This window comes from Cotesia typhae, unplaced genomic scaffold (genome assembly GCF_013202065.1).
Source record: "Cotesia typhae breed Kobodo isofemale line unplaced genomic scaffold, CoteBio_Ctyphae scaffold_152, whole genome shotgun sequence".
Lineage (NCBI taxonomy): Eukaryota > Metazoa > Arthropoda > Insecta > Hymenoptera > Braconidae > Cotesia > Cotesia typhae.
The window spans coordinates 9579255-9606575 of NW_027423776.1; the positions used below are offsets into that span (position 1 = coordinate 9579255).

The 27321-nt window shown below is 27.0% G+C and overlaps 2 protein-coding genes across 4 annotated transcripts in view; one reads left to right on the forward strand and one right to left on the reverse strand.

The window, feature by feature from the left end:
- The first annotated feature begins 163 nt into the window (after positions 1 to 163).
- On the forward strand, positions 164 to 12617 carry Klc (kinesin light chain). 3 transcript variants are annotated; one of them, XM_074257175.1, is made up of 9 exons: positions 164 to 272; positions 642 to 688; positions 7033 to 7399; positions 8158 to 8323; positions 8431 to 9146; positions 9404 to 9607; positions 9931 to 10047; positions 10310 to 11645; positions 12251 to 12617. In XM_074257175.1, the coding sequence occupies exons 3-8, from the start codon at positions 7058 to 7060 to the stop codon at positions 10433 to 10435; spliced, it is 1671 nt and encodes a 556-aa protein (XP_074113276.1). In that variant the 5' UTR covers positions 164 to 272; positions 642 to 688; positions 7033 to 7057; the 3' UTR covers positions 10436 to 11645; positions 12251 to 12617. The 3 variants fall into 3 exon arrangements, with proteins under 3 accessions (XP_074113276.1, XP_074113274.1, XP_074113277.1); XM_074257173.1 differs by lacking the exons at positions 164 to 272; positions 642 to 688 and having other exon boundaries at positions 8158 to 8317; XM_074257176.1 differs by lacking the exons at positions 164 to 272; positions 642 to 688; positions 10310 to 11645.
- Positions 12618 to 14161: 1544 nt separating this feature from the next.
- The window catches only part of LOC141536561 (netrin-1), a 110213-nt gene continuing 97053 nt past the window's right edge, over positions 14162 to 27321 (reverse strand). Inside the window, exons 5-7 of the mRNA XM_074257172.1 lie at positions 20758 to 20826; positions 18718 to 18922; positions 14162 to 17645 (exon numbers count right to left, since the gene is read on the reverse strand). Of these exons, the coding sequence (XP_074113273.1) occupies positions 17501 to 17645; positions 18718 to 18922; positions 20758 to 20826 (419 nt within the window). The 3' untranslated portion in view covers positions 14162 to 17500. The remainder of the gene's footprint in view (positions 17646 to 18717; positions 18923 to 20757; positions 20827 to 27321) is intronic.

The following is a 27321-nucleotide window of genomic DNA, read 5'->3' on the forward strand; positions in this document are numbered from 1 at the left end:
CTTAATTAAAGAATTTTTAATAAAATTAATTTTAAAAAATATTATTAAGCATTAATTATAATAAAATTAAATAAAAATAAAAATTTTACTTTTCAAATAAAGCGCGGGATTTTTAAATAAAATAACCGCCGCTAGAGGCGCTGTTGTCAGTCATCGCTTTTACTTTCGACGGATCACAAAGTCATTACGAGTCAAAGCATAGTAACTCGTTGGCAAAAAACAATTACCCAGTGTGTAACCATCATTACATCGTTTATCAGTTCAATAACAAGGTAACTAATAATTAAATACCTCCTGGAAAATATTAATTAATCATTTAAATAAATGGTAAAAAAATGAAAAAAATACTGGTGTTATTAATCAAGAATGCTCTCGCCATTTTATCCTGTCACATCTCACTTGTCTTGTGATTTAGATAGTTCGTGAGCTAAATGTAATTAAAAAACGACCATTTGAGAAAAAAGTAACATTCAAATGTTTCTTATCTATAATTACAACTATCACGGCTCGAGCGTTTATAAAATACTCAAGAATTACTCACAAATAACCTCAATTTTATAAAATAATCTTCAATGTACATATTCTGTTGTATCTAAGCTTTGTATTATTATTATTACTAATTCATCTGTCATATTTTTCAGTGTAATGATAATTTGAAAAATATCGAGGATTCCGCTCTGGATCTAGAGTGAGTATTTTATTATTTTTTTATTTTTTAGTATCATAAGAGCTTGGTGAAACAAAGTTTTAGTTTCTTTGTAAGATTCTCCCAGAAACAGAGCATCTAAAAAATTTTCGACTATCGACCGTCAGCCGTTTCACGTCTCACCACTTGGAATATAATGCATTGCATTGCTGACATACCGAAATTATTCTTATTCTTACTGTGAGTTTAATTCGCCTAGTCTTGTCTTCGGGTGCTCTTTCACTTGCCACGCCTTCAACGAGAGCAGGTGTAACCGGACAAACTTACATATTTTAATTCGTTTCCGCGAGATTCACACCGTAACGGAATCGTCTTCCTTTTTAATTGTCGCTCTTCCTTCTGTTGTTAGGGATCCAATGTTAAACACTCTTAATGACAATGTTTTATTTGAGTCAGTCGGATGGATAAATATTTATTTTTATACATAAATATAAATTGTTTGATTTTGATTAATTAAAAAATTTTTTTTTTATTTTATTTGTTTTAAGAATTCAATTGGAAAATTTTTTAATTATTATTTTAGTCAGTTTATAAATTTTTTAAGTAACTTAAATTATAAAAATCATTTTAAATAAATAAATTATTAATTTATATTAAGTTTTAAATTTATTAACATTAAAAAAAAATTTTTTTTTTTAATTTTAATTAGAGCTTTTACTTAAAAAAATTTTGTTTAAAAATTAACGAAAAAAAATTATTTATATACATAAATAAACATCTTAATAATAATTTTTATTATAATTATTTTGATAGAAAAAAATTTATACAATTCAATTGCATATAAAAAAATAAAGAAGACGTTAGATCATAATTATTTAATGAATCTTCTGAATCACGTTTCTTATATAAACAACTTTTTTATCTACGGAAATAAAAAAACTAAAATTACAGTAAAAAAAAAAAAAATTTATTTCTTCAAAAACAGCACATCCATTAAAATCAAATTACTCTTCATATCTAACACATTAAATTAAACTAAAATTCCTGAAGTTCTTTTAACCGCTAATTAGCTTAACACACAAATAATTAATCACTTATTATTATTAAAAAAAAAAAAAAAAAAAAAAAATCAAGAAAGTAGAATGAAAATTTTACTTATTAATACAAATTAATAAATTATCGCATGTTTGTTCCACCTGATTATTAAGTATGTAACTGTATAATTAAACGTGGACAAAATATGAAAGTACTTAATTGTTCCACCGAATATTAATGAAGTTTAAAGAGTCAATTAATCAATTATAAAAGGAAGTAAAAAATTTTTTAAAAGCTGTCTAATTGAATAGTCGCAAAAACAATTGTTTATAATTCCTTCTGTGTCTGGATTAGTACGAATTAGGTTTTAAGACAGTGCGAAGAAATCAATTATTGTACTATTTTTATTTATTTATATATTAATACATCCACGTGGAAGACAAAAGAAACAAGTCTATTGTTGACACACATTTTTTTTTATTTTTATTATTTTTAATATATTGTATTGTATTGTATATATAAAATTAATGATATTAATATAATATAAATAAAAATGTATTATAATGTAAGTTGTTATGGCTGAGTTGAGCTGAGTTTAGTCGGTCTTGGCGGTAGTAGTTACTCGGATAGTAATGTCGTCACGGTATGAATCATCGGATACCGTCTATCGCATTCAGCTCTCAAGCAATCAGTTCTATGTATTATATACAGATATTACATACATCTTACTACTATAGACACAGATTTTATTTCATTAATTATTTTGATACACAAAACTTGTAACATTAGTTTCTTAGTATAAGTTTTGTTTATTATTTACTCAGTATTTTGTAACTCGACAGATGATACAATGTCCTGCACTTGCAACTAGAGTAAGCAAAGTTTTTTATCTCAAAAAATTTAATATCTAGTATTAGTTTCAATATATTATAACAGAGTTTTGTTTATTTTAGTTGGTTTGTTGAAGAAAGTTACTGTAATTTAAACCTAAATTTATTTTTATTTTATCATTTAATTAGGCAAGGTTTTGTAACTTTTGTTTGAATTTTTTGAAAGTCATTTTCTTTTATAAATTAAAGTGGGAGTACGATGATAATTGGTTTGTTTTTAAAAATATGCTAATTTAATTTTTTAAGCTCATTTATATTCAATAAAATTTTTTTTATTAATGTTAATTATATTATTTTAAAATGAATTTATGTTTTGAAATTTTTAGATGTAAAAAATTAAAATTTTATATGTAAGTTTTAAGGATATTTTTTTGTGTGATAGATTTAAAATTTTTTATACGTAGTATGTTGAAAGTATTTGAAAGAAAATGACAGTTTTATTGAAAAGATTTTTTAAAAAGTAATTAGTCGGTTATCTAGTTCATTAGATTTTTTTTTTAATTTAAAAATGGGATCACTGAATTTTTGTGATCTATTTTTATTATTTGTACAAGTTTTTATTTAAAACAAAAATTAATTTACTCCAAAATTAATTTACTTTCTTGAATATTGATATTTTTAAAGATATAAATTCATCCCGATGTTACACTCATCAAGAGCTTTCATTTGAGTACCCACATGCATTTTGATATATTTTTCATATATTCATATATATATAAATATATAAAATATATGAAAAATTGATGTGGGCACTCAAATGAAAGGTTTCGATGAGACTAATGTCGGGGTGAGCTTATTTTTTAAAAAATGTCAATATTTCACAAGATACAAGGTGATTTCTTAATTATGTATCTAGAAATAGAGCATTTTTGACTGTAGCTTAAATATTTATCATCATAAATTTACTAATGGCGAGAAAGATCTGAAACCTTAAAAAGGCATAACTCCAGGTCAAGACTATTCCAACGATACCAAATGTAACTAGAAAACCCCATTTTATCATATAAATACACTGACCTCAAAATTTTTCTTATTCTCTTAATAATTTATATTAAATTGGATTAAATAAAAAATTGATAAGAAATCTGAAATTAAAATAAATTACTAACTAATAAAAAATAAAAAAATTTCCTAATGAACCTTTTGAAAGCGAGTTTTTTGAACTCGTCAATGTTTACATTTATATAAACTTTTGAAGACTGCAAAAGTGTGTCATCCATTGTAAAAAAGTTCCCTTTGATTTTTCCTCATTTTCATGTCAAGTCATAACACAACATGTCTTGATTCCCGTGAAACAATAATGATAATGACGGTAAACCGCCCCTGCGTTCCATACCAGCTACACCGGTAGTAGTAGCATGCATACTTACACTTTTATTATTCACATACATCACATCAGTTATTTATAATGATAACGTATGGGTGAATATGCAGCAAAATGCACACAGATATCGAGGCCACATGAGTAGCGCACGCGCTGGTACAAACTCCCACCCCTTGCAATTAAGTACCACATACCCACGAGGGGTAAGAGACTAAAATCTACTGAAAACTAAAATGCGACTTCAGTGAGGAGTTAAACCCCCTAAGTGACGTGATTCCCCGTAGTTTAACATTACTCTGTATAGACATATATATTTTTCTACTGACTTTGTTGTAGCTTTAAATAATTATCAATAATATTAACAATTAACGTTAATATTTAATATTTAATGTTGATAATTAAATAACAACTATTAATTTTTGCACTGAAGATATAAAAAAATATCTTAGATATTTTAATTAAAATTTTTAAAGTTTCTTAAGAAGAAATAAAGTTTTGAAATTTGTGCGGCATTTAATGATAAGAGTTTAATTAACTCGATTTATATTTTATATTTAAATAAAATGTTGATGTCTTCGGCTAGACGTTAACGACACAAATCGATATCGCCGCATATACATAAGGGTTTTATCTTTTTTATACGGATTAGGTAGGTCTGGCAGATTCTGACATTATCAATGGGTAGAACTGATATGTCTAAAACACTTAATGCCTATAGAATGTGAGTTTAATCGTAAGTAATTATATTACCCATTTATTCACTGATGAAAACATTTATTTGATTTTTAAGATAAATTCTTGAACCAAAAAAATTTTTTTTTGATTCAAATTAATTTTTTTTCATTAAATCAAATTTATTTTTTTATCAATTTACATTCCTCATTTTTAATTATGACTCTAAAATTAGCAGATTATTTTTTTTTATTCTAAATAATTTAAAGTTTAATGGTAAAAAATTTATTTAATTTTAAATTTGTGAGTGAATTTTATATTTACATTTTTTTTTTTAATTAATTGTTAATTATTTTAATAAATTCTTAAAATAAATTAAATTTATTTTTAATTTTTTAAATTCTTGGGAAGAAATGTAAGTGTGAATTAATTGTAATTAAAAAATAATGAATTAATTAAAAAGTTGGGTTTAAATAAATTATAGAATTCTTTTTTATTTTTGTTTGTTTATTGTCTAGTCTGCTACGAGAATTTGATGAAAGAATTGAGAAGAAATAAGACAGGTTATTTTGAAAAATTTCTTGGCTGTTTTTTACTTGTTATACTTTATATTTTATTGCTCTAAATTTTTGTAGTTGTGGCTCAAAATTGGGAAAACTTTTTTAATGTTTGTGTAAATTTTGTTTGAAAAAGTGGAACGTTAATAAAAGTTTTAGAGTAGTTTTTAGTGTTTTGAAATGGTTAATTTACTGTTTATTCGAAAAGTTTAAAAATGTTTTTATTTTATGAAGAAATTTAAAGTTTAATAAATGTCAATTTTTTAGAACAAATAATTAATTAAATTACAGTTGATAAAAAACACATTACATTTTTCTCGTTAATTTTTCATCAAATATATTTTATAATTCATAAATTATTTGAAATTTCGAGGGATTTAATTTTTTTAATTGTAAAAAAAAAAAAAATAAGTGTGAAAGAGTGAATAGAGGCTAAACTAGCGAGCGCACGTGTTTTTGTTTATCTCGGATAGATCATCCGATAATTTAATTATTTATAATAATTATTTGTCTTTGTTATAGTTTATGGATTTAAAATTTCAATTAATAAGGAACTTTGTCTCATTTTATATTCAGACACGTGTTCAAAAAAATAAGATTCGATATTCAATTGCATATCGGTATTGAATCGATCCCACTAATTTTTTTTTTTATTAACCGGTGGTATTAAAGAAGATAATAAAATCGGTCTTGTTAAAATAAAATAATTGAAAAAAGCGACTTCCAGTCAGTCTATTTATCAAATTCTTCCAACGCGAAACAAGTTCTTGTAAATGAATATCTGTCTGCTTTTAATCGACGCGACCTTGCGCGAATTGTCAGCTGTCGAGGCTCGATCAAGTAAAATTCAAAATTTTAAATAATAACAATAAGTAAAATTTAATTATCATTATTAAAAAATAAAAAAAAAAAAATTAAAGTTGTTGAAATTAATAGAATATCAAACTAAAGTTATTATTAATTTTTTTTATTAGTAATTTAACAGATATTTAGCTAGATTTTTATTTTTATTTAAAGGCTTTATTATTGTTATTATTATTATAAAAAATTTGGAGATAACAATAATAAAGTGTTTTACTATTTAAAAAAAAATAAATAGTCCAATTCTTTCAAAACAATAAAATTTAACAAAACCAATACTTCATCTCACTAAAAAGAGGTCAAGGTTCGCTTAAAAACTAAGATATCCAAATCAATAAATCTGATTGTATATTTATCAATGACATCCATTATTATTTAAAAAAAAAAAAAAAAAAAAAAAAAAACAATAATTAAAATTCTACTGCAACTTGTAATTTATTGAATAAAAAAAAAAACCAAGAGGATAACAAAATTAAGTAAACAAAACTATTACGCGCAGTCGCGAACTTATTGAACGATTGATATTTTTCGTCCGGTTTTGCGCAACTTTCGACATGGGGTAAGTTATTATTTCCGAGGTATTTAATATTATTTATAAAAATATATTTTGATAAAAATAAAAAGAATTTAAATAACGAGTTACTGATGGATTGAATTATCCTTGCGGAGTCTGGTTCTGAAAGAGTTTTTTCAGTTGTTACATTACATGTGAAAAATTTTTACGGTCAGAAGGTCGACGAGTTTGTAGTGGTCATTGGACGACAACTGCTACGATGCTAGCAGGTCTTTAAGACATTTATTTTATTTTATTCAACACAATTAATTATCTTTGTCTCATTAAAACAAAACTTTACCATTTAAATATTAATGTCAAGAATGTTTTTATTTAGACTAGACTAATTAGGCGTCTGGGTAGAAAATTGATAGAATTAAATTCTATAGAGAATTGTTGATGTTTGTGAATATCATATCAAGCTTCATTTATTTATTTTTAATTTTATTTAATTTAATTTTGTGATTTTTATTAATTGATATTTTTGCTTGCAGAAAAAAAATAGAACACATTGGCAGAATGACAGCCATGACGCAGGAAGAAATAATAGCTGGCGCCCGAACGGTGGCCCAGGGCTTGGAAGCTCTGAGGGTCGAACACACTGGACTCCTCCAAGGACTCCAGTCTCAAGAGGCACCGGAGGCTCGCGACAAAGTCAGTCTTCTCTGTAAAAATATTGAGATGATAGAGCTGGGCCTGGGCGAAGCTCAGGTAATGATGGCCCTTGCGAGCCAGCTTCAAATGGTTGAAGCTGAAAAACAAAAATTAAGAACTCAAGTCAAGAGGCTTTGTCAAGAGAATGCTTGGCTGCGTGATGAGCTTGCTGGTACTCAGCAGAAGCTACAGGCTAGTGAACAAGCTGTAAGTTGGACAATTTATTTATTTATTTATTTATTTATTAGTTAGGTTTAATTTTAATTTGGCTATAAAAAGTGAAATTTATTTAGAGAATTTAATTCTTTAATTATTAATTCTAAAGAATTTTAAATTAAGTAAAGTCTGCTTTAGTTTTTAATTCAACCTTTGATAATTTATTCAGTTTTTTAATCTTTAAAGAACTTGTGAATAAAAAGAATACTTTTTTATTAATAAGAAAAATTTTTCTTTAATCAAAAGTTTTCATTTTTTATTCAGATACTGAATATATATTTTATAGAATTATTTTTAAGTGAAAACTTTTTTTAAAGAATTAATCAATTGCAAAAAAAAAAAAAAAGAGAATTATCAATTAATTAATTTAGATATAATTTTTCAATAGTATAGAGGATACTCGGACTTAAATTTAAGACAACTTTTAGAAATTTTTAATTTTTAATCATTAATAAAGACAAAATACTAATGAATAAATTTCTGCAATTTTTAATATGCAAATTTTATTAATTAAAGAAAAAAAAAAACCCGATTTTTAAATAATTAATAAAAATTTTGCAAGTTATAAAAAAATAAGAAATACTAAATTTTTTAATTCTAGTCAATTTAACATAAATGTTACAATTTACGTTCATTAAATTTTTTTTTTATTTTCTTATATTTTAATAAGTAGCAATATTTATTGATTGTCTATCGAGTTGACAAGTTCATAAAATAAAATAATAATAATAATTAAAATTATTTTTAAGGTTGCTCAGTTGGAAGTCGATAAAAAACACATCGACTTTATGGAAAGTATGAGGCAATACGATCCAGATCCGCCAGCAGACGATGAAAATGTAAAAGACAAACCAAAGGAGGATCCAATGGTCGATTTGTTCCCGGATGATGAAGGGGACGAACGAAACAGTAAGTGTACGTTAAAAACAGTTCCATATTATTTCTCCTTCTATAAAATACCACTTATTAAAACTATTAATAAAAGAGTGAGTTAATAATATAATTATTTTAAAAATAAATAGCAATGTCACCAACCCCGCCGTCACAATTTGCCCAGCAAGTGAACGCCGGCTATGAGATACCCGCACGTCTGCGTACGCTGCATAATTTAGTAATACAGTACGCAAGTCAAGGCCGCTATGAAGTTGCAGTTCCACTGTGCAAGCAGGCACTGGAAGACCTTGAGAAGACCTCGGGTCACGATCACCCAGACGTCGCAACAATGCTTAACATACTGGCGCTAGTCTACCGCGATCAGAACAAGTATAAGGAGGCGGCCAATTTGCTGAACGACGCGCTCGCGATCCGTGAGAAAACGCTGGGGGAAAATCACCCGGCAGTCGCCGCGACGCTTAATAATTTGGCGGTACTCTATGGCAAGCGCGGCAAGTACAAGGAAGCTGAGCCGCTTTGCAAGCGTGCTCTAGAGATCCGGGAGAAAGTTCTTGGTCGTGACCACCCAGACGTAGCCAAGCAGCTTAACAACTTGGCGCTTCTCTGTCAGAACCAGGGCAAATATGAAGAAGTTCAGAGATATTACCAGCGTGCATTGGAGATCTATGAAGCTAAGTTGGGTCCGGACGATCCTAATGTTGCCAAAACAAAGAATAACTTGGCATCTTGTTATTTAAAACAAGGAAAATACAAAGATGCTGAAGTTTTATACAAACAAGTTCTGACTAGAGCACATGAGCGGGAATTCGGTGCTATCGATGGTGATAATAAACCTATTTGGCAGGTATTGCATCGATAAATTTGTTACTTTTTTTTTAATTTTATGCAATTGCACTGTAAAAAATTGAGAGTAAATTTTCATTCCTATCTGGAGTGAATATGGATTTTAATTTTTAGATTAAAATAAATTTTTACTTAGCTGAAACAAGTTTCGTACATTAAATTATTTAAATTAATAAAATAGTATATTGTGTGACTAGGGATGAAATTATTTACAGTGTAAAAACAAGATTAATAATAATTGTTGTAATTATTTTAAAGGTCGCCGAAGAACGGGAAGAAAACAAACATAGAAATAAAGAAAATGCACCTTACGGCGAGTACGGTGGATGGCACAAAGCGGCTAAAGTTGACTCACCCACCGTAACTACAACGTTGAAGAATTTAGGAGCTCTTTACAGACGACAGGGCAAATACGAGGCTGCTGAAACCCTTGAAGACTGTGCTCTGAGATCACGCAAGGAAGTGAGTTAGAAATTTATTTACTTTTCAATTATTTACAAACAGAGCATAAATTTCATCGTGATATTGTTACATTAATTCTTATGCTAATTAGAGTTTAATGTTGCACTATTTTTTTTAATGCACGCAGCATTTGCAGCAGGTGAGTTTTCAATGCTTTTGCAAATTTCATTCATCATTCACGTGATTTTTTATTTTTAATTATTTATTTTTTGGAAAAAATAAAAAAAAATGTATTGAGCGTTAAACAATTTTTTTTTTAATTATTTTAATTTTTAATAAAATAAAAACAATAATGACTAATATTGATAAATAAATATTTTCAGGCCCTGGATTTAGTAAAACAAGCTAAAGTCGCACAAATACTTGGTGATGAGAAAGTCGCAACGCGACGTGGATCACGTTCGAGCCTGGCGAACAGTGAGCACGAGCAACACGACGAGGTGAGTGTCCAAAAAAAAAAACTTTGACCACTATAATTTATAAAAAATTGTTTTAATAATTAAATTTAAAAACAATTACAACTTATCTTATAACTATAACAGTATTTTATATATATTTAAAAAAAATGTATATCGCACCGCATGTCGTAGTATCACCATTAGTCGTCTTCTATCCTTTCTTCTTTCTTTTTTGTTTATTTTTTTTTCGTTGTCCCGGCCCGATCTGACGATTCTTCGACACACACATGATCACAATCCACAGGGCTCGCTGCCGCTGGTACAGAGGTCACTTCATGATGGACAGTCCACCAACAGCGACACTAGTTCTAATAAACCCGGGTTCAAAAATAAATTCTTCCACGTTTTCGGTATTAATTCAAACACGTAGAATTTAGTATTAGAAAAAAATATAAATCATTTTTTACTGTTTTATTATTACACGCACGAGATAGACTCATATTTTATAATTAAAATTAATAACGCAATCTCATATGTCTTAATTGTAACTTGTCATTGAATTTTTTTAATTTATATAAATCAGAAGTAACGTCAAATATTTTTATTTTATCTCATTAATTGCTCATATTTTTTTTTTTTAATTTTAAATGATGTATATTTAAATTAATATGAGTAATTAAATACAATAATTGACGATAGGTGCTTATAATTGTGCATTTTCCTCAGAAAAAAAAAAAATATATATATATATATATATATATATATATATATATACAACAATTAAGACCAGTGATAAAATTATTTATTAATAAGATCTGAATAATTAATTATTAAAGTTAAAATAATAATAAAGATAATAGTAATGCTTCAGACATATAAAAATAGTCGGGCATTAAATATTAAATTTATTTTCACTGAATACGTCTCAGGTATTTTAATTGATTGTTCATTCTTATAGAGATGTATATTTTTCATTGTGCTTTTACAATTAGCATTTAATAAAGTCGCTTTTTGAAATTTATATTAAAATAAAATAATATTAATAAATAAAAAAAATATATAATGTTTTTTATTAAGCACAGTGTTTCATTTACTTCCATATAACGCTCAAAAAATAATAAAATAAAGACTTTAAATTTAAATAAATTTATTTTGTCAACTATATACTGAAACACTTTGCTTATTTATTAATTATTAAATACATAAATAATAATATAATAAATGATATTACTAATTGAGATTACTTTATAAATATTTATATTTTATGGCCTTTTATTATTATAAATAATTAATTATCTACGTGAGTAATTGTCGCGTTAAAAGTAGTGCCTTGATATTTTAAATTATTTACTTATAAATTAATTAATGAGCAATGTTTTTATTAAGTAATAGATTAATATAATTAATCCATGTATAAAAAATAAATTTTTGCTTACGATGCACGCATGAATTATTTTACCAAAAGAAAAGTCGCGTTTTTTTTTTTTTTTATTTTTTTTTATCCGCTTAATTGTAAGTTACGCGGGCCCGGGGCTTAGGTACAGTCATAGTCGATGTTCTGGACAATATACAAGTGAGAAGAGTTTGTCGAGGGACCTCAATGGGAATCAAAAGACTTGAGAAATATATACGCTGTACAGGTGCGTATTTTTAGTAGGATTACTTCTGTTACATTTACATTCTTTTACTCTCTATCCCTTTATAATGCACAGTAGACGTGTGTAAACTTATTAGTTGCTATTATTATTATTTTTATTATTTTATTAAAAGGATATTTTTAATTCAGATGAAAAAATACAGAAGATAATTTTAAGGTAATACTCTAAAAAATTTTTACAATAATTACAATTTTTATAATAAATTTCCTTTTAATAAATAATTTAATATTTTTGCTTGATAAATTGCTTCATACATAAATTTATTTATTAATTATTTTTTTTTTGTAATATTTTAAAAATGTAAAGCACTAATGGTGACACTTTGTTGTTTATTGTGTTTCAATTTAAAAAATATTAATCGCCTGTAATTTTTTTTTATTCGTATCATACTTTTTTACAAAAATGTAAATTTTTAAATTGTTAATTTTTTTTTTAATGTATTTAAAAAAAAAAAAAAATATTAAAATTGTAAAAAATTAAAAATGTATTAAAAGTAAGATATGAAAGCAATTAAAAATAAAATTTCAATCTTAAAAATAAAAATAGAAACAATTTTGGTAGAAGTAGCAAATTTTTTTTTGTTCCAGAATCGAAAGTAACATGCACGGATCATTAATTATTAATGGATTAATGGATTAATGAGCCACTGAGGACAAATAAATGTCAAGAGAAAGTACTGAAGAACCCTACCCAGGTGATGATGTCATCAATCACGGCGTTTTTTATTTAAATTCTTTTTTTACCGATGTTAAATAGTAAAAACGTTGGTTCGATGTCTTACCGCTGGATTGTTCATTGATGCTATTACTAATAATTATAAAAATAATATTAATAAATAATAATAATGGTAATACATTCCAGAATTGCTTTCAACGATAATCGCGGCATAAATTGCACGTAAAAGTGATCGACTAACACTTATAAAAAAAAAAAAAAAAAAAAAAAAAAATTAAATTTAAATTTAAGTAAATAGTTTTTAAAACAAAAATATTGAAAAATTCCCGATCTGTGAGTAATTAATCTGGAATGGGCTACGCGGTAAATTGGTAAAATCAAGCTTGGAATTTTTAATCAAAATTGTTTAACAATTACACATGTTATTTGCACTAAATTTTTCTTCTATCAAAACATATCTGGACTATGTTAATTGTTTTTTTTTTTGCCAGCTGTAATTATGTTTAAGAAAAAATTTAGTATCGATTATCTAAAAAAGTGATTGCTGCAAAGATAATAATAATTATTATTTAAATAGAACCAAATGAAACAAAGAAAATAAATTGAACTTGTGTTCTATTTGTATTAGACTTAAGGTTATACTTATGTACTTTTATTAATTATTAATTGATGTTTAAAAGATATTTATTTAACCGGTTTGATTTAAATAGTGGATCTGAATTGTCAATTTGAAAATTGGTATGTAGGGTTAGTCACCTAGTATCTTTAATCAAGCTGATTATTTTGCAGTCCAATTTGTTCATTTTACAATTTTTTTTTTTACTAGATAAAAGTAAAAAAAAATTTTTTTTTTGAGTGTTTGATTGTAAAATTATAAATTAAAATTTTATTGGGTACAATTGCATGATTTAAATTTTAAAAATAAATTTATCATTAAAATTATGTATTGATAAGTAATGTTTTATAAAATTTATAAAAAAAAAAATTCACCGCTAAAATAATTTATTAAAAAAATGTACTGTGTATTGGGTTTAAGTTAATTATGATTATTTATTAATTATAATATTTATTAAACGCTAAATTGATGTTTTGTTTATGTGCTCTCGACGCGATATCTAAGCATTTATACCGAACGCCTGAGAGCTCAAGGCCTAGAGCTTGTGTCTTAAAAAAAAATTTAATTTTATTGTTTTAGTATTAAAAGCATTTCTAAGTATAAAACAGTAATTAATATATTTAATTTCAATTATGTTACATAATATAATTATGACATTTAAATGTATTATTCAATATTATCTAGAATTTTGTTGTTTGAAAAATGACAAAAAAGGTTTACCGTCCTAAAAATTCTACAAAGCACTTTTATTTCTGTGCAATTTTTATTTAAATATAGTATTTATGCTGATACAATGCATTAAATTATTTTTCTCTTAATTAATGTTTATTTTACGTTAATTTAATGCATTAGTATTTATTAGTAATATTGTAGCAGGTATTCTGGCTCTCAGGTGCGAAGAAAAATTGTTACTCGATCTGATATGTATAAGCTTTGGTTTAATAAAATTTTAACTTGTACAAAAAGTTAATTAATTATTACCAGCAACCTGTAGTCACTGAGACTGTCGAGATTTACGGATTATGAATAAGAAATTTTAGTTTAAAGATTTTTTTATATTCATTACACTCTACATAGTTTCAATAAAAATTAAAAAGGCACAGCAGCAACTTTACCTTATTCCTTTAATTATATAGATTGTTTTTATTAAAAAAAAAAAAAAAAAAAAAAAAAAAAAAATATCAGGTAAATAATTAACACAATAATATAATTTATATATTAATATCTAACCACATTTATTACACCACAATACACATCGTTATACAATTTATATTTAAATAATTTAATGTTAACACCATAAATTGATAATTGTAAGCGATTTATTTTTTTTTATTTTATAATTAATAAATTGTTAATATTAATATTTATCATAATTATAATTATTTTATTATTTATAAATAATAACCGGAGGTATAAATAGCACACTTGTCTCAGAACCACGGGTTTATAAACTGATAGACATTTCTAATAATTTTACTTTTAAAATTATTTATTTCATGGAATTTTAAGCTTTATAAATTTTTTTTTTCGTTACACCGGTCATTCTACTTTTTAATAATAATTAATTAATTGATAATAATAAGATATTCTGTTCATAGATATTATATTCCATACGCATATGATTAATATTAACTCTAAACCTTAATAATTAATAATTAATATTCTATACATGGTGGCGACAACAAGAACTCTTGAAGCTTAATAAATTTTTTAAACATTTCTTCTTTAAAATTGTTACTTTTAATAATTCGTTGATACTGTTAATAAATAATTATTGATTAATTAATTATTTTTAATTGTTCCATTTAATTAATTAAACTTCGGAGTCTATTGTCATCTATTTTATTTTTTTTTTTCTTCTAAATACTGTACAATAGTAATGTTAATAAAATACAGAAATGTATAAAAGAAATAAGTAATATATAATAATACATTAATCTATCAATATTAATAATAATTGTTACAAAACATGCAGATACTTGGATCAACGGCAGTGAAAAACAGTTCTGCCCAGTAAAATTTTAATTTAATTATTTCTTTATTAATTATTAAATATTTAAGTGATAATAATCCTTAAAATTACTGGCGTTATATTTTTTCAATATTAATATTATTTCTAGTATACTGATATACAATCTAAAAAAAGCCTTTTGATAATTTTGTTTTTTATTAAATGTACAAATAAGCTACAATTATTTTTAATGATTCCGGATGTTAATAAATAAATAATTTTAAATTATAATTTATTTTAGGATGTGATGGATGATAAGCTTGAGTACAAAATTTTAGCAAAAGCTAGTCAATTTATTACTTACTAGAAATTTGAATAGCGCGCTACGCGCGCGCCTAAATTTTAACCAATAATGAATCGTGGCCCGTTTTTTGCGAGTTTCGACCTTTGACGAACTTCAAGACTTTCATGTATTTTAATTTAGAGGATCATTTCAAGAAATTATGCATTTAGAAATTACATTTTTTTTAATTTTAAATTTTCGCGGTTTGCGCGCGCATGCGCGCTTACTCAGGGAGGCTTTTGCGCATTGAGGCAGCGCCATTTGCATTATTTCCAACGTACTTTTTCCGGGAGGATGTCGATTGTACATTTAGACTTTTTTTCAGTAATTAATGAATTTTTAATTGTAATTTATTGATCATTCGCTCGGTTTTAATTAGTAGAACGGTAATTTCGATAAATTTTAACGGGAAAACGCGAAAATTTGCAAAATTTTAGATTTTTCATTTCGGTACTGCGGCTTCGGGTATTTTCGGTAGTCAATCGGTTGTAGTTGAGATTGTCGTGTACACTTTTGTACTTTTGGTCATTTAAAATGTTTTTTGCGATTATTGTTGGCAGTAATTTAATTAAATTAACGAATTATGTCGTTATGAGTATTTATGACACTTAAATTAACAGACATTTGACAATTTTTCTTGAAAAATAAATTATGTGTAAAAATTTATTTTTTTTTTTTAAATTGCATTTGCAATTTTTTTTGTCAAAAAAATTATCAGATGTTTGACAATTTTAGTATCATTGAGTATTTCTGAGACATTTTTTTGTCTTTTCAATTATCATTCCCTCCTGGTAAGAATGAAAAAAAAAAAAATGACACTACAGTTAGCCGACATTTTGAATTTTTAGATTTTGCTTAAATTATTAAATTAAAACTAAAAAATATATTTTTTTAATTTCGCTGACAGTTTTTCAACTTTTTTATGAATGAAATTAAAAAAAAAAATTTTTTTTTTTAATTTAAAAAAAAAAATTTTTTTTAATTATTTAGATGTCGACTACCTTAACTTCCACAAAATAAATTCTATTTTATCTAACCTATAAATTTATAAAAAAAAAATTTTTATTTCCAGATTAAAAATTAGCAGAGTTGATGAAAATAATTCTCAATAAAAGGTAATTAATTATAAAAACTAAATATTATCTAAAAAAAAAATTTGAAACTTATTGTTCGCGCTGGCAGTGATATACAGTAAGTAATTTCTAAATGCACTTAGAGATGTCGCACCAATGGTATAAAAATCCAACATCTTTGATAGTTGACGTTTAAGTTAAAAAATGATAATTTATTCCAATTGTCTTCTGACCTTTTAAAAATAACTTTTCAGTTTATACTTATGCAATTAAAAAATTTTTTTTTAAATTAAAACCATTAGCAGTACTTAAAGTTAATCACGAGTAACGAATGATCGGCACCAAGCATAACAACTATTACTCTTAAACACGCAAGAGCAAATGCTCTGGGCATTGCTACACTGAAACTTCACCTTACACACAAATAAACTCTCCATGGATATAAATCCGTAAGCAATTTGACTTTGATGATAACCAAGGCCTGAATCTTTAACCGTTTAACATTTTTAGCTTTAATTTTATTTTTTATTTTTGCTTCCCCGTACTTAGCTAGCACTCTTGCTCTTAAATACAGCGTATCTCGGCCCCTTAATCGCAATACAACTCAAACTCGTCTTTAAATCCACAACTCGCTCATTATATTTTTTTTATTATTCTTTTCCCTTCAATTTGTTTTATTTTATTAGTTTCACTCGAAAAAAATCTCAACTTTTTTATCCTACTCGTGAGTAATGACAAATTTAAGTACTAATAAATTCTAAAAAATACCAACGGTGCTGGCAATTATATTCTTCTTTTAATTTTATTAAAAATTAATTATCTTACAGTTTTTAATTTAGTCATCGATATTTGTTAATATTAATATTAACTAATTAAAAAAGAAAAAAAAGTAGTACAATTATTTATCGACTAGACAGTATCGATATTTATCGACGCATAATTAAATAATTAAATTTAAAATTCTTAAGTCAATAACTTATAGCCTACATGACCGTATATATAATTTAGATATGTACGAAGAGCGTTAAAAAAAATGTCGAAAAATAAAACTCGAGACTCAAGCTTTTTTTTTTTTTTTTTTTTTTTTTTAAGAATTCACTTCAAATGTCTCGTTAAATTAAAATAATATTAAGTTATAATTTTACGAAAAATTGGTTGCTGGATTTGTTAGTAAATAATTTAATTACAAGAGCGTGATCTGCGTTGAAATCGACGCATTCGACGGTGCCACTCATCTCGCCACTCAATAACGATCGACTTAGGCGTTACCGTTAGTCCGTTTTTGCCAACTCCGTCAACTTCTTGCCCCAAGAATAAATAAGATCTGTAAAAAAAAAAAAAATTTATTAATTAGGCCATAAATATAAACGTACTTATAAGTACATCCCATATATTTTTCTATTAATAACTCGGGATTTATAAACAAGAAAAAACGTATGAAATATTACTCCGCGGGGAACGGAGTAATAAATGAAAGTCTGAAAAATTACATATAAAATTATATGAAGATAAAATAATAATAATAATAATAATAACAATAATAATAAAGGAATGTAGGAGTGTTGCTGACATGAAGCGCAATGTGATCTCGAGAGGGTTGAACATAAAGACTGAATATTTGTGACAGTATGAGAGGTTGCGTTACACCTCGGATATAATATAATCTTCAGTGTCGTTTTGTAGTTTCTCTTATGTGGATTATTATTATTATAATCACTATTACATATTCTTGTATACATATACATTACATAAACATGTGTGGTTGTGAATATGCACTACTGGACTCGTCTCGTCGTCATACCTACCGTGAATTTGCGTGTAATGATACGCAAGAGAGTTTGTCTGGTTGGTAATGTAACTTATGGTACGTATATACATATATCTGCTTTATTATTATTGTTATCATTATTATTAATATATGTAGTCTGGTATACAGTACTGGGTTACAATATTATAACACCATTCACGACAACAAATTGCTTATGAATAAATTTGTAAGTTATAATTAAGCGAATAATTAATTATATTTGTTTACTGTTCGCACAATTTGCTCAGCTATTTTAATTAACTTTTTTCGGTTCATTTTCCACGTTATAATTTATTTAATTATTTAATCTTGATCAATTAATTTTACTTGCAATAAAAAAAATTATTCGGTAATTTTATAGCAATTTGCATACATATTAGTATTTAATTTACAAGTTTTTAAAAATAAAAATTTAGATTTAATTATTATTGCGTAAATTAATTGTAATTTTTATTTCGGCTCTAAAGTGAGGGAATTAAGACTTTGGTTATTTAATTATGGAAAAAAAAGGGAGAAAATAGAGGGAGATAAGATGAAAAAGTAAGTTGATGAAAAAGTTTTATTGTAGTAATGAAATGAGTAGGCTTACTTGTTGGGCTTGATTTTGGGGCATCTGCAGGCGAGATCCTCGGTGTGTACGTAGAGTGGAATGGGACCGCGTTTAATCTTGGAATCCTCGTTTCGTTTGTAGATCAAATCAACATTTAGTGTGAATCTGGCAAAGGAATTGCCTGTAGCGCTACCACTTGATACCTCATTACTCTTGTATCTTCCGGTAACTCTACCGAGAATTGCTGAAATACATCAATAAACACTATAAATTGTTCTTGCTACAAGCTAATTCAAACCAGGTAATTTTCATTCTACGCTCTTAGCTATACTCTGAAAATAAATAGATGCCAAAGGGAAATCAACTTCTGGAGATCAAGTACTTTTATTTACTAACCAAATAGATCATAACTTAAATGATATCCAGAATGTTTTTTTTTTTTTTTAATTAAAAAAATACTTTTATAGTTTTTTTTTAAGTACATAAAAAAACAAACAATTAAAAAAAAATTTCAATGAGCTATCATGGTTTGATTCTACTTGTAAATAATTACCAAAAAAAAATTATTTTTCGTTTTTTATCATAAAATTTATTAATTTTTGAAATTTAATGAACTAAAAAATAAAAAAATAATATTTTCAAATTTATTTAGATTGAATTTAACTAATTTTAAATTACAAGAATCTGAAAATCCAATATTTGTTCCAGGACATTGTTTCAAAATTTATAACGTTTGATTAAATAAAAATATTGTCGCATTACTCGAATTTATAGCAATTGAATTATATAACTTAATACTAAATGCTTGATAAATAATGACAAGGACGGTATATTTATTAAAATACGTAAAACATAAAATCTATTATTAATCCCCATTAAATTAAAATTCATCGTATTCATCGCAATAAATAACGTCGTTTAAAACATTCGGAATAAATGTCTGTTAAGGCAAATGGCGCGATTAGTTACGCCCTCAATAGACGTGTACATTCGTATAAAAATATCTCCCGTACAATTATAAACAACGCTATACATATATACTTTCATCTCGATTGCGCTGCAGCTTGCAGTAGTCTAGTCTACACTCAACTCGGCCCAAAACACTGGTCTGTTAAATATCATGTTCATGTTCAATTCATGTCAATTTAATAGGAAACTCGCTGTTTGTTTCTAATTGAAATTGTAATTCTAATGCGTATCTAAAAGATATTATATTACACACTGAACGAAAGGATTTGTCAATATTTAATAAGCTTTATTAACTGTTAATAAATGATTTTTTAACATCATAGGATTTAATAAATATTTATTAAAATTTAATAAATTAAATAATTGTATCCAAATAAATTAAATTATTAATAGTTAATAAATCAGGAACAGTAATCTATCAATAATCAAAATAACGAATCATGTCAAGCCCTAAAATATATAGCGATTAATAAAACAGAGTAGACTTGTAGGAGTAGGATATAAAACTTGTTAAGAATTCGGATCCTTGCATCCCTTGCGGAGATGCAAGGGTCGATCATTTTACACAATATAACAAGAGTATGTCGAGTGTCAAGTCTCACATTAGTATCAGTGTTATTAGTAGTGTAGGTTTTATTTTATCCGGTGTTAGTATGGGTAGTAGGACGATAGACGATAGGACGGAAAACAAGAGTAGAGTCACATCACTTGTCTGTGTTATATTACGTGTCGTCCCCTTGGTGGTTTAGTATCCCCGGTGTATAGTAGTGCAGCACTATATACCAACGGCGTAAGACTCAAAAGCGTGCCGTTCTATTATTGAAGCACCACGTCGGGCTCTTTTCATTTCATTTTTTTTTATTATTTCTACCCATAGTCCACGCGGTTAAATCCCTCTGCGACAAGCTCTCGGGCACTCGGGTCAAACACGCTGGATTCTTTTCTCCTTCTCGAGCTTTTTTGGCCTCTACACTTTTATAAATATATATTTATCTATTAAGTATGTCTTAAAGTCTTTATGTACTTACTACCTATTATTTATTATTTGTTTATTCAAGTATTTATTTTGTTTTATGACGTTAATATTTTATATTTTGAAAATACTCTTACCGTAATCCCTCTTGCAATATTTATTCAGATTTAATCTTCGTGTTGTTGATGGACATTTTCCGCAACGTTCTGCAATAAAAAGAATTTGCATTATTATTATTATTTTTTTTTTTAAATTATGCTGAAAAAAGTTTTGAAAGTTAATGCAAAGTGGACAATTAAAAATTTATTCAATCCTTTTGAAATGAAATTTATTTCGAGAAAGATTTTATTTATATTATTAATAAAAAAAAATCTCCGCAGAGTAAGTTTTTAATTTTTTTCTTATAGAATAATAATAATAATAATAAAAATATAGTTCTTATTCGTTTAAAAATTAAAAAATACCTGTTTAGAGTTTTTTAAAATTAATATAATTTTTTTGCTTGATTTAAAATAACAAATTTTAATATTTAAAAAAAGTTGCATCAATATTTTTCTTTTTATTTCTAAAGTAGCATTTTTTCATATATTTAATTTAAAAAAAAATCTAATTAATAAACTGCTCCGTATAGAAGTAATAAAATTCTAAACTGAATAATTAATTTAAAAAAATATATAAAGTAGGAGAATTAATTAAAAAATACTTCACCGAGTGAAGTTTAATTTGTATTCCATTGTCTAAAGATATATAAATCCCGAGACAAGGAGCAGGTGTAGAAGCATTACCACTTGAATGTACCTCGTCTCAACTTGACATCAGCCACCATTATTACCCAACTATATCTGTCCATCCATTACTCTAAGCACATATATCTCCGACGTGCGACTCTAACATCCACATTTACCTATACTATGCATTATGTACACGCAACCCGTACCAGCATATGTGACCCACACATTGAGACGTCAGCTCGATTAATTCCCCGTGCAATGCGTTATCCGTCTCGCGGCTGAACACAGAGCCTATGCTACGTCGGCGATTCGATGTACAAGTCCTCCATCTCTGACGTTAGTTCGAGTACAGTATATACGTCAGTCCAAGATTAATCAATCGATCTTTTAGGATATTTTTACAGTCTTAATTATTATTTAAAATCATTAAAAAATTGTGAATAAAAAATTACATCTCAGTTGTCTTGAAAGAAAATTTAATTTTTAAAAAATGGAACAATTTATTTTCTTTATTACATTAATTTTAAAGCTCTCAAGACTCTTTGAGATCATAAATATTACCAAGAAAATATAATTAAATTTACTTCATAAATTTAACTAATTGGATTTTTTAATTAAATTTTTAAACATTTATAATTCAATTTTAATGAATTATTATGATATAAGTTTATTAATTTTATGCTCAAATTTTATTGGATTTAATTAATAATTTTTTTTCTGTAATGATAGCAATATAAAAATAATAATAATTATAAAATGTTGAGCTTTCTGCTGATAGATAAATATGAACGAGAATTTAAACTACATATTTACATTTTTCCGACTGTCGCTATAAATAACTAATTGATACACAAATATTGAATTTTGTTATATTTGGATTGAATATTCATACTATTGGTCACCGGCAATCAAATATTATTTTATGTATGAATACTTTGTGATTTTTGGTCACTGTATATCCCAATTAGTGTACAAATTTTCTAAAGATATTTAAAACTTGTGTATTAGAATTATAATTACCGAAAAATTTGTATTCTATAATTTTTTTGCTTGATTTATGGCAGCAAAATTTTTTAAACAACTTTTCTTGGTTCAGGATTTGAAATTTTTAATTAAGTTAATTTTTTTACAAGTCTAAAAATGTGTGAAACTATTCAATTATGTTTAATTTTGATTTGATTGTTAAATCTGAAAGCGTGAAAAAAACCGTGCGTCGATGTATCGTATAAAAAAATGTAAGAAAATATTTTCTCAACAGAATCGTAATTTTAGTCCGCCCCGTTAAAATGCCTTTATTTCGTAGTTATCCTCCCTTCACCCTCGGCAGGTTCATTCCATTTTAGCTTAGAGAGTTATATGAAAGATATCGTTCTTGAATACGACGTCGTGTAATCTAGATTTAATGGACTGTGGTAACGGTAATAAAATTCCGATTTTCTCTCGATTCACCTTGGAAATAACCTTGCCAGGGCAGAACCAGATGGAAAATTCCAGGGATTCTAAACCTCCGTTCCCTCCCCGGCAAATCTCTTGTTTCTCTTTTCGCTTCACTCCAAATGATAAATTGCCCCTCGCTCTCGCTCGAAGAGACCAGAACAGAACAGAACGAGTTACTAAAATTTCAATTAATCCACTTTTCCGCAAAACCCCAGTGCTTTTACAGCTAAAAAAATATTTCCCATATCACATCAAATTAAATATTTTACTATATCCTCTGTATACTTTAAACTTACATTTAGGGTTTGGGGTAGGCTTTGCAATTTAATACCCCAGCGATTCGCTGGGATTTCGCATGTAAATAACGAGCCCCCACACGTTTAAATTTTCGGCTCCCATTTATTATTTTTATTTTTTTTGAGCGATGAGTAGTGAGTTGTGGGCGAAAAAATATAAATTGAAGGGTATAGTACCCACGGTGTAGTATCTTAGACCCGAGTCTACCCAAGTCCTTAGCCAGGACCTCGAGAACTCACTTCACTAACGTGGGGTAGATCCGCTTTTTCATACACTTCCACCCTTCTCTTTTCTTCTTTTCTCTTATTTTAAACTTTTTTTCCTTCGTCCTCCTTTCTTCATGCTTAATTTTTTTGTTTCTTTACTTCTCACCCCTTTCATTCTTTCACCTCATACCCCATATTTTCATTTTCGCCCTCGCTGTTCTACCCAGTCACCAGCACATACACCTTTTAGATTACGGAAAATATTGAAATTCGCGGCGAGCAAAAAAATTAATAAAAAATAAGGGGAAAATTGTGAGGCGTTGAAAAGTTAAGTTTAATGTGAAAATTTTAACGCCGACAATCTGGAAATTTATCTTTAATTTAAGTTAAGAACTTGCTGCATAATTTTATTATTTTTCTAAAATTGTTGTTTAATGATAGGGATGAAAAAGAAATAATTTTTTAAATTAAATTTTATTGTTTACACTCTAATAAAATTCACTTCATGTTAAAAAAATATTCTCTTGAATATTTAATTTTTTTTTCGAAATATTAATTTAGTGAAATAAAAATTTTAGCCACTGATTAGATTTTTTAAGACATTTTTATTGAATTTTTGAATTATAAGTCACTTGTAGAATTTTTTAAAATGGAAAAAAAATTTTTTTTTAATTTTTAAGAGTCAAATTGAAAACTTATAAAAAAATATTTTACTGAAATTTTTCATAAAAATGAGGTAGGACAATTAAAGAACAAAAATTGTAAAAAATGAGGATATTTAAACAAGAAATGAAATAAAATGAATAGTGGTTAGAGATTTGATTACGATAGTAATACACGTCGTTTTTCACATCGACATTTATCCTTTTCGCTTGTTCGTGTTCTTTCTCGCCTCTTGCTCGACATCCGACCGCAGGAAGTGCCGCAGGAGATTGCTCTGAAATCGCTTTACCCTTGTCGTAATTCATCTCCGCGGTCCGATCTCTTAAGGTCAGAAATTCGTCTGGACTTGTTCCTACTCCTCAGCTCGGTTTGCTTTTCATTTTATTTCGGTATATAAAAAATCGTTCCCATATATCTGGATGCAAAAACGGTTTATTGCATAAAGAAATTTTATTATCAGCCATTAAATTTAAGAGCCCACATAAATATAATTAGCCAACTTTTTTCATTTATTAGCAACATTTATTTTATTTTTATTATTAAGGAACATAAATTTTAATCAATATATTATATAAAAAATATATTTCAATTCACAGGGGATGAAGCTCGTCGACGCGAAACGAAGTTAATTAGTCTACAGAACACGGGAGCAACCGATTGAGACCAATCGCATTGACAATATTGTTTTGCACTCCATCCTCTACTCACAAATAGTTTTGCCGTCTAGTGACGTATATCTCTCGCATTGTCAAGAGATCGATCCAGAATTCCGTGAGTACCGACACACTAATATTTTCATTTATATATATGCTTCTATAAAATACGACACAGATGTACGCCGTGACGTTACTTCGATTGGAAAGTAACTTCAAAAATCGTATCGTTTGTTTCCAATCTACTGTTATTTCTCATAGTTCCCACACTCCTACCCATTAAACACATGTTCCGCTATACACACCTACGTACGCTATCAAGTATGTACATTAACGCGCACGGGGGTTAATGAATACAAAGGACGTCTCGTTAGTTCGGAATTAAATGGATTACACTCTTTGACCTACGTTTTATCAATTTCACATATGCTACACCCTCTTTTTTTGTTTCATTTATTTTATTCTATCAATTTAAATATTTAACAATGCTCTATTTGTTTTGTAAACATTTTTTTATTCACTGAAAATTGGAGATTTTAGTTAATTTTATTGTAATTCTTTTTTTTTTCGTAAAAATTTTTTACTTAAAAATTTTAAAATGCCCCGGAATCGAATCCTAGTCCTTCAAAATTTTATTAAAAATCCACTAAGATAAAAACACCTGGAATCTATAATAACAGAAAAAATTTTTATTTATTTTAAAATAATATTTTTATTATTTTATTTTTCATTTGAGGAATAATGGGACATCACTACTGGCAAAAAGCCCATCCGGCTAATGGCCAATAGCAATTTTTGGATGAAACTCTTTTTGGCTTTAAGAAACGTTTGTTTGCGGATTTTTTTTCTTGAAAGGATTTGTGATTTATTAAAATTTTTTCTTTAGAAAAATTTGGATTTTATTTTTGTTTTTTATGATATATTTTCATATAAAATAAAAAATATTCAATTATTAATCTGGGTCCATAACCTGTAGGACTCATTAAATTAACTTTAAAAAGCAACACTACAAAGTTCAAAAAATGATATCAAAAATCTTTAGTAGCCGAGGGGAATTTTTTAAAAAACTGTCATAAAAACTGAATTTAAATCCACTTATATATTTTCTCAGACTTGTAAGCCCCTCAAACCCTCAAATAAAATTTTTATGTACCATTTTAGCCCTTAAGTAATTCCTCAGATAACTAAAAAAATTATCCCTCGACTTTTTTTACGAGACGTTTATGTCCTGTATTCTTCATATCTACCAATTTTTTTTCATCAATTCTCCACGGTCCATAGTATATGGCACAATAACCGTCAAGTAACCTTTCCCATATAAGCATCTACATCTGACCGTATAAACCACTATTATACACTTTATTTTAGTGGAAAACTTTCACAAAGGGTTCTCCTATTCGAGATAGTGATAGAGGATTTACTGTTTTATCTGTACAGTTTCAGTTTCGGGAATTTCGATAGGAGCCCAGCCGGAACTGAAGCTGCCATACCAACCTCTACAATCTCCTCACACTTACCCACCAATATATACAATAGATATACATATAACATACCGATAGTGGAATGTCGGATATTTTTATTCGATAACAAAACCTGGTATCAGCGCCCTCTTTCCTCCTTCCTCTTTTCCGTCTGTATTCTGTGTAGCATGGGCATCAGGATGCCATGGGGCATCAATTGAATTTCAAACGAAATTCAAATTACGTTTAATTTGGTTACCCACAGACATAGACAAGCGCTACTGTTGCCGCGGGCTTAGTACCATTTTCTCTTTCGCTCTTTCCTGTACTTGATACATAATATACCCTTTTACGTTTACTATTACGTTTACCGTGCGCGTAGAATATACATGACATCAATGGCGCCAGAGGAAGGAAAGGGATACGTTTATATTGACGATCACGATGAGGAAAAAAGAGTCAAATCATCGGTGAGTAGCCATCGATATAAATGTATCTGTTTTTACGGACTCGCGAGTTCATTAAAATAACTATCGAGCTTAACAATATACTCCACCTCTAGTTGTTTGTTATTTGCTCGTATTCGTGAAAAAACACGCGCTGTTTTTTTGGTTGGTTTGTTGTTTCTGTTTCTGCATTCGGTTGTTATGTTAATATCGATTTGATTGAGATTGCACGTTTATTGATTAATGTATACTTTTTTTTACTATCAAAAACCTTATCAAACACAAATACATAAGCAAATTTTGTAAGCTCTAGTTTTGAACTTAATTCAATTAAGTTGGAGTTATGTTAGGGATTTTAATTAATTTTTTTTTGTCAAGTAATGACTAAAAATCAATGATTATAAAATAACGTTGATTTAAAAAAAAAATTTTGAACCAAGAAAATTATTTTGAAGAATTTTTTTGTGTTGAGTTAAGCAGAAAAATTCGTGAATTAAGAAAAATTTTTGGTTTTAGAATTTTTCTTAGTAATTCAAAATTATCGAACACTTTTGAAAAATCTTTTGAAGTGTGAAAAAAAATTAATTTTGAATGGCAAGTTAAGCTCGTCTAATTAAAATGGATTACAATATAGAATTGTTTTCTTATTTTAAAAATAATTATCGGAAAGTTTAACAATAAATCAGGGCTTAAATTCACTAGTTTCAATTATCGAAGTTCATTAAATTATAGCTTTAAAAAAAAACACATGATTGGAATTTCGATAAAAAATGTAAATTCAATTAATTAGTTAATTATTGAATAATTA

Coding starts and splice junctions, on each gene's coding strand:
- Klc (XM_074257175.1), top strand. CDS start 7,058: ATGACAGCCATGACGCAGGAAGAAATAATAGCTGGCGCCCGAACGGTG. Junction 9,147..9,403: donor ATAATAAACCTATTTGGCAG/GTATTGCATCGA, acceptor ATTATTTTAAAG/GTCGCCGAAGAACGGGAAGA. Junction 10,048..10,309: donor AGCACGAGCAACACGACGAG/GTGAGTGTCCAA, acceptor CACAATCCACAG/GGCTCGCTGCCGCTGGTACA.